This window comes from Festucalex cinctus, chromosome 3 (assembly GCF_051991245.1).
Source record: "Festucalex cinctus isolate MCC-2025b chromosome 3, RoL_Fcin_1.0, whole genome shotgun sequence".
Classification (NCBI taxonomy): domain Eukaryota; kingdom Metazoa; phylum Chordata; class Actinopteri; order Syngnathiformes; family Syngnathidae; genus Festucalex; species Festucalex cinctus.
Window position 1 is genome coordinate 10,515,208 of NC_135413.1, and position 10,366 is coordinate 10,525,573.

General features: G+C 39.1%; 1 protein-coding gene across 4 annotated transcripts; it reads right to left on the bottom strand.

Annotated features, from left to right (window-relative positions):
- Positions 1-245: 245 nt before the first annotated feature.
- On the bottom strand, positions 246-8,465 carry LOC144015614 (uncharacterized). 4 transcript variants are annotated; one of them, XM_077515758.1, is made up of 5 exons: positions 8,188-8,465; positions 8,014-8,107; positions 5,836-6,945; positions 5,525-5,655; positions 246-2,426 (listed from the first exon to the last, which is right to left on the bottom strand). In XM_077515758.1, the coding sequence occupies exon 5, from the start codon at positions 2,417-2,419 to the stop codon at positions 1,823-1,825; it is 597 nt and encodes a 198-aa protein (XP_077371884.1). In that variant the 5' UTR covers positions 2,420-2,426; positions 5,525-5,655; positions 5,836-6,945; positions 8,014-8,107; positions 8,188-8,465; the 3' UTR covers positions 246-1,822. The 4 variants fall into 4 exon arrangements, with proteins under 4 accessions (XP_077371884.1, XP_077371883.1, XP_077371885.1 ...); XM_077515757.1 differs by having other exon boundaries at positions 5,525-6,945; XM_077515759.1 differs by having other exon boundaries at positions 5,525-6,945; positions 8,179-8,465.
- Positions 8,466-10,366: the final 1,901 nt, after the last annotated feature.

The following is a 10,366-nucleotide window of genomic DNA, read 5'->3' on the forward strand; positions in this document are numbered from 1 at the left end:
GCTTCCAAGCTGACCAATGACAAGGCTTCTATCATCGGTTGAACGGAGGACCCCGCCCACACAACACAGAAAAAGATTCGAAACCAAAAAACAGGTTTCAATCAAAAAACAGATTCGCAACCAAAAAACAGATTCGCAACCAAAAAACAGATTCGCAAACAAACCGAAAAAAATGTTTGCAAAAGATTTTATTAAAATACAAATCCATGTTTGAAATGTTTTTTTTTGTTTGCAAATTTTTATTTTATATGAAAACCCTTTTTTGTTTGATTAAAATTTATTTGAGGTTGCAAATCCCCTTTTTGTTTGATTGAAATTTTTTTTTGATTGCAAATCCCCTTTTTGTTTGATTGAATTTTTTTTTTGATTGCAAATTCCTTTTTTGTTTGATTGAAAATAAAGACACAAATTTCTCTCCATAGAGATCCACATGCATTAATAGAAAGGGCATTGTTTTTATTTTGCAGAAATGAAAAATTTATTTTGTCCAAGTACTGCATTTTACAAATAGTGGCAAACCTTTTAAGACACCTCAAACCACTAAGTAAAAGTCGCTTCCCTTATCCCAACTGGAAAAGAAAATGAGCAGTCTCTGCAATTACCTTTTTACAGACGCCGCCGTTCATATCAAGAATGAACAAAACAAAACAAAAAAATCAGTAAATAACCAACAACCTACTCCCAGGAAAATCTAAGTTTAGGCGGGAGGGCACTCTGTATTACCAGTTTCCATGAAATCCCTTGAATAACACACACTTTTGTATATGTGTCCAAAAATCATCCATAAAATACTTTTTTTCCCCCCCTCTGTATTTGTGTATAATACAGTTCCCTAATTTGCTTGTATCCTTTATTATCAGTGAATAAGATTCAAAACATACCAATAAAATGTAAATGCTTTAAAATCCTTGTCAAAATGATCTTTTCCCATACCTATATGATACATTTCTTTCCAGATATTTTTAAAATCATGTTTTGTGAAAATATTGTTCTGGCGCTGTAGACTAGTAATTTTAGTCAACCATTTTTATTTATTTTTTTACGTTACTTTTAAATCTCTCGTGTCTGCAAATATTTTTTAATGGTGTACTTTTAATTACAGTATGTGTGAAGCATATTAAGTTACGCTGTGTATGAAATGCGCTATAAAGCAGTCATTCTATTTTAATTTTTTTTAACAACCCTTGTGTCTAGTTTGAAAAATGTTCATTTTTTTGTTATTTACTGGATTTTATAGTATATCAGGAAGCACAGAGGCAGATCTGAATCAAATAAAATAAGTCATGTGTCAGTCCCCTGACGACTGTGGCCAAGCCCATGCAGACCAGATGGGTAGTGTCAGAAAGGCCATCCGGGGTAAAAGAAGAACAAAACAAAAAACAGTGCCAAACAAATCATGCTGCATGGTGACTTGCTGTGGTAACCCCTGACGAGACAAGTCGTAAGTCACAACAAAATGAAGGTCAGTCTATGGAAATCCTGATTGTGGTTGAAGATGCGTCTTCTCATAACATTTTTTGCAACAGAATGGGGAACTACTTTTCGGTAAGTCTGCACACGCGGAGATTAATGGATTGGTCATGTTCCATATTCTACTAATGCATTCATACAATGTCCTCATCCGAAGCTCGCAGCCACTATTTGTGGAAATACGGTATGCAGTTAGTTCACTTGAAGCCCCCATGATAAGTCGCATAGTTTGTTCCCACACTTGTTGCATACATGTAAATAAGGAAACACAAGAATTAAGCTGTTCAGCTTTCATTATGATAAAACCCAAGGACATCAGTGTCGTTTTTCCTTGAAGATTCTTGGAGAAGGACTACGGATCATCTGATCCACAGAGCAACTCAGCGGACGCACCCATGTCTAAGGGTGTGTCCTCAATGAGGTCTGGATCATTTCCAGCCAGTGACAACTTACTTAGGCTTTCCTCCTGCTCTGAATTCCCACCAGTAACTGCCTCCAAATTCCCAGAATCCCCTGCCTTCAACGCAGTAGCTGGATCCAAGGCGGAGCTCACTGCAGCCTCGGCCCCATCTGGAGAGCCATCAGCCGCCGGGACGTCCGTAACCTCGGCCTCCAGGATGGGTGTGATTGAGGGTTGCGGGGAGGAGAAAGTTGTGCTCAGGTCAAGTGAAGGAGCTGAAGACGGATCTTTCTCTTCACCCGGGGCTGCCGCAAAATCTACCTCAGCACAAGCCTCTGGCATTGGTTCAGGAGCGAACAGACACTCTTCATTGGGCAGACATGGCGTCTGAGCCACTTCTTGCCCTATGACCACGTCCAGCTCCTCTGCTGACACAGCCTGCTGAGCAGGCGTCACGTCACAATCTTCCATCTCCTTCGTCTTTTGATCCTCGGATGGTTCCTGCTGTGAGTCAGCAGACTCGCGCTTCCTGATGATCTTGTTTCCCATGGTGAACCTGCAGTTATGAGATATGTTGTCTTCATGTTAAAGGCGCAGTCTGCCGGTTTCACTCAGGAAAATGCACTTTTTAAATACAGGATTTAAACAAACAAACAAACAAACTACTTCTCAATTTACAGATTTGGGCTTTTCTTCACGTGTGGGGTTGATTTTGTCCTAAACCCTCACACCCCCTGCCTGTATTTTGCTATTTTGTGTTTGTTTTGTAAACAGTGGGACATTTCTGTGGAAAGACAGTGTTTACACCCCTCCAGCCAATCGCAGAGCGGGGGGTGGCGTCGCAAACGGGGCCGGGCGAACATGTCGGCTGCGTGACGTCGCTCCCGCGGCAATTTGAAAGCACGCACGGATATTTTTTTCTTCACTCACTCATTCACACACGTAAGCTTCTGTGAGTGAGTGAGTGAGTGAGTGAGTGAGTGAGTGAGTGAGAAAAAATAATAATCCGTGAGTGCTTTCAAATTGCCGTGGGAATGATGTCACGCAGCCGACACGTTCGCCCGGCCCCGTTTGCGACGCCACGCCCCGCTCTGCGATTTGCACACACCCCCGCCCCCCACCCCCCCGGTTCTGCGATTGGCTGGAGAGGGTGTCTGTCAACAGAAATGTCCCGCTGTTAACAAAACAAAAACAAAATGACCAAATACAGGCTTTTAGGACAAAATCACCATCAAAGATTAACATAAACCCAGATGTGTAGACTGTGAGAAAGTTTAAGTGTACATCCTGTATTTAAAAAGTGCATTTTCCTGAGTGAAACCGGCATACTGGGCCTTTAAATGCAGCCGGATGACCTAATACGATCAATGTTGTCTCTTTTGTCAAGCACTTTGAAGCAAGGTATAAATGGAGCAAATTTTAGCATCTTAACTGATTTTTAAAAATGTGTCCAGATGCTAACACAGCCCACCACACACAAACAGGAAGCATATTCTGAACCAATCGCATGTCTCCTCAACCAAATGTAGTACCAAGACTGACTGACTGTGAGAGGCTGCAAGATCTAGACTACAAAAAAGTAGTAGAAGAAGAAATAGAATAAGTGAGGCTAGTTGCTGCATTCAAGGATGGTCGGAAGTCGGATACATCCAAGTTGTTTTTTCCCAGTTCCGATAAAGCGTTCGAGGCAAAAGTAAATAACCAAAATGGCGGATCGTGATAAATTGTTTTTTATTTTGGTCCTCAAAACTCATTTTGACCTTCAGCAAACTCTCCTTCTCACAATTTTGCTTAATTTATTGTTTTTTATCTTATTTCCTAAACACTTCATACAGTCCAGTAGTTCACCGTATAATTTCATGCAGGGAGATACCGGCATACTGTCACGTACGTTTACGTGGAGTTATGTCGCATATTTATGAATGAAGAAATCCGTCATATTATATATAGTCCGTCTGTGAAGTCAGGGTATCGCAAATGGAATTTCCGAGTTCAAGGGGGCGTTTCCGTACACACTTCCTGGTTTGAATTTGGAAAAATCCTCGAATGTAGTATAAATCACTGATCTGAATATATTACAATATAGTCGATAGGACAACACCTTTGAAGCTGAGAGGCTGGCATATTACTATTAAAAAAAAAAATGTTTCTCAGCATATGATCAATTTACAGTATTGAAATTGGGTAGTGACCAGTGACAACCCCACCAACCCTGCCCCCTGGTACGATACTAAAAGCCTACGAGCTGTATGTGTCTAATCTGTACGTATACATACAGTTTATACATTATTGCTCGCGAGATGGGAGGAGTAAGATGGCCGACCTGTGGCTTCAACGGCTTGCGCAGGCGTGTATGGGTTATCGGCTATTAGGGGTGTGCCATCTAAGGCACTCCACGATTCTATTCGATTACGATTAAGAGTGATACGATTCGATTATTGAACGATTATCACGTTACTAATGATCATCATGTTTATCATGATTTCCAATCTATCTTTTTTCCCCAATTTTTTTCTCACTCTGTGGCTACTTCATACTTTTAAGGTATATTTGTCAGTATTCATTAATTAAAGTAGCCAAACCAATTTATGTCCATTACTTTTTATTTCCAATCACCAAATGATCCAACAGGAACTGCTGCTCTTTTTCACAAGAAGGTGCAAAAACATTTGTTTCAAATACAGAACTTTTCAAAAATAGATTTCTCTATTACAATAAAATAAGATTTACTCTGGTGGAATGAATTCCACATTTTCTGGAAAATATTAAATATAAAGTGCCTTTAGAAATAGACCTCTTTTAACCAAAATACTTTGTGTTTTCACAGATATCTGTACTTTTAGTAGCGGTAGTGTTCCATCATTAAATTATTATGGAAAATAATAGTTTTTCAACATTTATGAATCGTAATCTAATCGTCACGTGTCAAACCTCGATAAATCTAATAATCAATGTATTGGCACACCCCTATCGGCTATCCAGTACAGATCAGTGGGCTAACTTCACCTATCTGAGAACAACATAGTGCAAATATTGAAAACAGGTAGGCTACAACATTTATGATTGTCTAGCCCAAGAGACTCCCAATAATAGCCTAGGTTCATAACTGATTTCAGAAAAGAGAATAAGTCCTCAAAATAGGCCTTATTTAAAAACATTAACAAAAAAAAAAGAAAAAAAAGCCTAATTGCAATGGTAAATTTTGAACATGCAGCCTTTATGATGGCTAGCCCCATTCTGCAAGCAGCTCAGATAGGGAAAACTTCTCTTAACACACCCCACAAAAGTCACTCGGGACAGAGACATGATAATCTGCATTTATTGATTTAAATTAGAAGGGAGGGAAATGCTCAAATAATCTGACAAATTACAAGATATTCATATTCAGCCCTATTAACTGTGAGTATCCTGCATGAGATGCATCTTTTCCACGATCAATGCTACACAAATTACAGTATACCGGTAATTATTATTTTTAAATCACTCCTCTGTCATACTCCAAACTACCGGTATTCACAAACAAGCAGAGTCCTGCGTGCGTACCTCCCCGCCCCCTCTTCAAACTTGGAAGAAAAAAAAAGTAACCTCAAATAATGTCATATGAACCCACCACAATGTAATTTTGATGACATTAAGTTTAGAGACGTTACCCACCTTAATGGATGCTGGTTAGCCGACGATGGATGAAAGCACGGACACTCGCCTTGTCTCTGGTCGCGCGCGCGCGTCCTCAAAGCGTTGCCTCAGGAGCGCGCACGCCTTTTCGAGCGCGCGGTCCCGTGGACCTGTTGAAGTCCCGTCGAAGTTTGAGCTTTCTTGTAAATATTTGTTTTAATATTGATAAAAGCAGTCACGAGGCTGTCATTAAACTGCAGTGTAGAAGAAGTAAACAGCGACTAACTGACTGCTGATTGGCTACTTTATTTTTATTTTATTTTTTTATCCACTCACTCAACCAAGCTTACTTCTTGTAAGCCACACTTGGGCTTCTCCCAGGCGGAGGATCGAACCCACGTCAACCGGCACCAAAGGACAGTGACGGTTCCACTCCTCCACCTGGAGCCCTGATTGGCTACTTTACTGCCGCGCTTCACCGCAGAGGTGACGCCACAGGCGGCCATCTTGCGTTGCCACTCCCAAAGCAAGCCTCTTACTTTAATACATTGATTTCAACGCTGCGTTTTCACTTTATTTTCAATCTATCTCTGTCTCTTCATCTGCCATACTGTGGCATATTGTACCAATAAGTCCTGGAGAAGCTCTAAATGCACATTTTATCGGTCAGAATGCACTTTTATGTTATGTTATGTTTGTTTTTTTGTGTTTCTGTAAAGCGCTTTGTGACAGCTCAGGCTGTTTGAAAGCGCTATATAAATACACGAGTTGAGTGAAATTTTCTGTAATGATTAGGTATCTCAGTGCTAATAAAAGCTTCATCTACATCATGTTATCAGAACAATGCAATAAAAGAAATTTAGGGCAACAATAAAAAAAATCACTCTGTAAACCAACTTCTGTCAGCCACATGATGTGGTAATTAATATACTGAACACTTTACCTCTTTCCACAAAGTGATGTTGTACGACAGTCTCCCATGAGAGATTGACAAAAGGCGCAGTCATACTTTTAAAAAAGTGTTTCAATAAATTAATTCATTCAATGTCGGTGTACAATGGCTGTTTTAAAGCCACTTGTTTTCACCTATTGCAGGCAGGTTTCCTATCCCCACGATGAATGACGGTTCTCTGAATACAAACACAATTCAACAATGTCTGTGCATTGCAGAGTCATCAGGTGAAAAAGATTTCTCGTACAAGGCGCATGGCGTCATCGCCGCCTTGGTTTTCAGTCAAATGCTGTTCCTCTGTCTTCTCTGTCTGCCCTCTCATGTCCTCTTCATCCTCATGGTTGCTCCCGGCATAAGGCACAGTCTTCATCTCGGCAACATCCAAGTCTGTTTCAGAGACATATGTCTCGTCAAACGCCGCCTCCCCCTCCTCCATAGCCACCGGCTTCCCTGTCTTCTTTCGTGAGGAGACACTTTTTCCAGCAGCACCCTCCATCTTGGACTGAACCTGTCATGGAGAAGCAGGTATGACAAGTACGCTTTTTTAATATATTATCATTCTGCCTTTGCCAAGTTAATAATGATCACTTATTGGAACTGGTGGGGTAGACCCTGTATGAGTTGTCATCAATCACAGGGCAAATATGTAACAACAACCATTCACACTCAATCAGGCATAAGAATAATTTGGACTCTAACAGAGTCAGAATGTATGTTTGTGGAATATGGTTGACTTGGAAGCCAGATTAAAATAACTGGTGCCAAAATGCGAACAGAGAACCTCAATACTGTGCGGAAGATGCGGATACTGTATTTCTTGCATATAAGGTTTTGGGTGTCTACTGCCTGAATCCAGCTGGGATAGGCTCCAGCACCCCGAGAGCCTTGTGAGGAGTAATGGATGGATGGATGAAATTGCCCATTATTTAATACAATCAATAAATTTAGATAATATAATTAATATATACATTTCACTGAACCAATTTTCGATAATAGAATAATTCATGCTTAGTTTGAATTAATTTGATAATAATGTTGATTGCATTCCTAATTGTTCAATATGCAACTAAATATTGCATACTTTATTATAGTCACATTCATTATTTTGTTATTTCGGATAAATAAATTGTCCATTATCAACCGGTTCAGGGTGTAGGCTACACCTATCTTATTTGAATTTAAACACATTTTAAATGTATTTATTAATTTATCTTATTAAAAATGGGCAATTTTCTGTAAATAATACAAATATGATCAAAACAGTTTTACATTCACGCATAGTTTAGTTTATTCAATTATATGCATCAATGGAATAATAACTATACTTAAATTAATCATGAAAAAACAACAACAAATTGAGCATTTTTATTTAATTCATTAACCTCAATGAATATGTACACTGGCTGATTGATTTATTAAAATCAATTGAACCATTGTCTTTACTTCTTCCAATTGTGTTGAAGCTTATTATTAATCCTTATTATTTTATGAATAAAATAAACTTCATCAACCTGTCCCTAGAACACACACACGTACTAGTGTAATGTCTACATAAAGAAAAGGGAAACTGGGTCACCTGCTGGCCGGACAGGGGAGTTACATGTTGGTAGCCAAGATAGCCGGCAGCCGCTTCGAGCAGCTCTACCTCGTTCATGCAGTAAATAACAGCCCTAGGATAACAAATATTAACATTATTAAAACAGACATAACTTTGAGACATGCTGAATTTCGACACGCTGACTTGAGCTACCGCGCGGTTTTTTTCTTCTTCTTGGTGGTCTTCAGGAGTTGTTTTTCCTTCCTCATGTCTTCCTTTTTGGACATCCACAATGGCAACGCGCGGCGTCTCTCCGGCATTTTATTTAATTTTTTTGGTTGTCGTCGTCGTCGTCGTCGTCGTCTTTTATTGTTTATGCATCTTTTTGGGTTAGGGCTCTTTTTAAATGTTAATATGTCCAAAGGTAAAGGCAGCACGGAAAACAAAGCACGTCACCATAAAGGAAGTAACACACACGGAAGCGGAAGTGGGTCCGTGTCTCTTTTGGTCATTGGACGTTATTGTCGTATTATTAACGTGTGTGCGTGTGTGTGTGTGTGTGTGTGTGTGCGTGTGTGTGTGTGTGTGTGTGTGTGTGTATGGGGGGGGGGGGGGGGGGTGAAGTGTTCTCAAGTTCTTTGTATAACTTGTTTATAATTATACAATAAAGCAAAAAAAGAAATCTATTTTTTTTTTTCATATTGTATCGTGTGGTTTTTTTTGCGTTCAACAATCTTCTTTTTATTTTAGCCGCTTACGGAATCAATGCCACGAGCCACTCCCGGAACTGCAGGGTCTCGCTGCGCGTGCGCTCTCACGCCATACAGAAGTCACATGACACATACACAACAACGTTGCAATATGTCACAGCTCTTTTTTTTTTTTAATTATTTATTGAAAGAACAATAATACAAAACACAAAAGCCAGGGGTAGACAAATACATATGAAAATAAACTTCTACAAAAATAAATTGTACAGTTCACATAAATATAGGGTTTTGCTTGCTTTCTTATTTGTGGAATGACCAATTGACTTAATATATTGTTTGACTTCATTTTCGAACATGAAAAAACTAGGTCTCTGCTTAATGTATCGACATTTGTGTATGTGCCATTTTGCCAATATGAGAACAAAATTAATTATATGAAAAGCGTCTTGAGATCTAGATGGATAACTATTGAAGCCAAACAGTATATTTTCAAAACAAAGAAAAAGTTGTGGTTCTACAATAATGAAAACAGAATTATAAATATCTTTCCAAAATGTTTTGGAAAACGGGCACATAGGCGCTTTCACACCGCAGGAACTTATTCAGGAACTTCCCTATGTTCCGGGGGAGTTTGTCCAAAGTTTGCGTTCACACACAAAAGTAGTTCCGGGTCTGGGGGGGTCGAAACGGTACTACCTAAGTACCTAGGCAAGAGGAGGGTATTTCGGTGTACCCTGAACTACACAAGTGGGGGCGTGTTGTGAAGTGTGTCATGATTGGTTGACTGGACGAGGAGGTGTGTTTTGGATAGGTGAGTTTTTCGCGGTAAAGCCGCCATTTCTTTTTTACTTTTCACTGCTGAGAGCGCGACGATTTCCCCCCCCAAACGTTTTGGAAATGGAAGGATTTAAAAAAAACCGATAGGTGGACGGACGAAGAAGTGCATGCTCTCCTGAGCACTTACGGGGACGAGGAGACCCAACGACAATTTGAAAGTGCCACAAGAAACGATGTTTCATTTCATTTTATATAACTTCAAAAGCTTCATTTAAAACTTTTAAAGCAACACCCCACTCACAATTAATTTTGCTTCGTTGAATAAGGCAGTGTGTTTGTTTGTTTATTGGACATTATAAACAAATGAGTAGCAGTTAACATTTTAAAAGAAAGAAGAAACTTATTGCAATCATTCATAATAGTTTACATGTTCAAAGGAGTAGAAAGAAGTTAAAAACGTGTCTAGTCCTACCCATTCTTTATATCTACTGACTCATTTCATTAAAAAAAAAAAAAAAAGTACATTACTGGAATGTATTAATTTACTACACATTTTCTTTTACTGGAATGTACTAAAAGAAAATGTGTAATCCTGCTTGTGTAAACAATTGCACCTTAACACATGCGTGCATTTGTCATTAACGTATGTACATGAAATTCATAGGCATACACAATAATAAATCCTCATACTCACATATACAATTTTCATTTCACTCATAATGGTGCATTGAGAAAGGGAAAAAATAAAAAGTTACATTCCTGCAATTTTACTAGTGTGTATTGCCTAAAAAAGCTTCAAGTGCATGCCGCCATATTTGGCAATGTAGTGTGGCATATTCTGTTCTGTAACTATGAAAAATGAAAGTACATTAACGTGAGTGCCGTGTTTTACCCCTACCTAAATC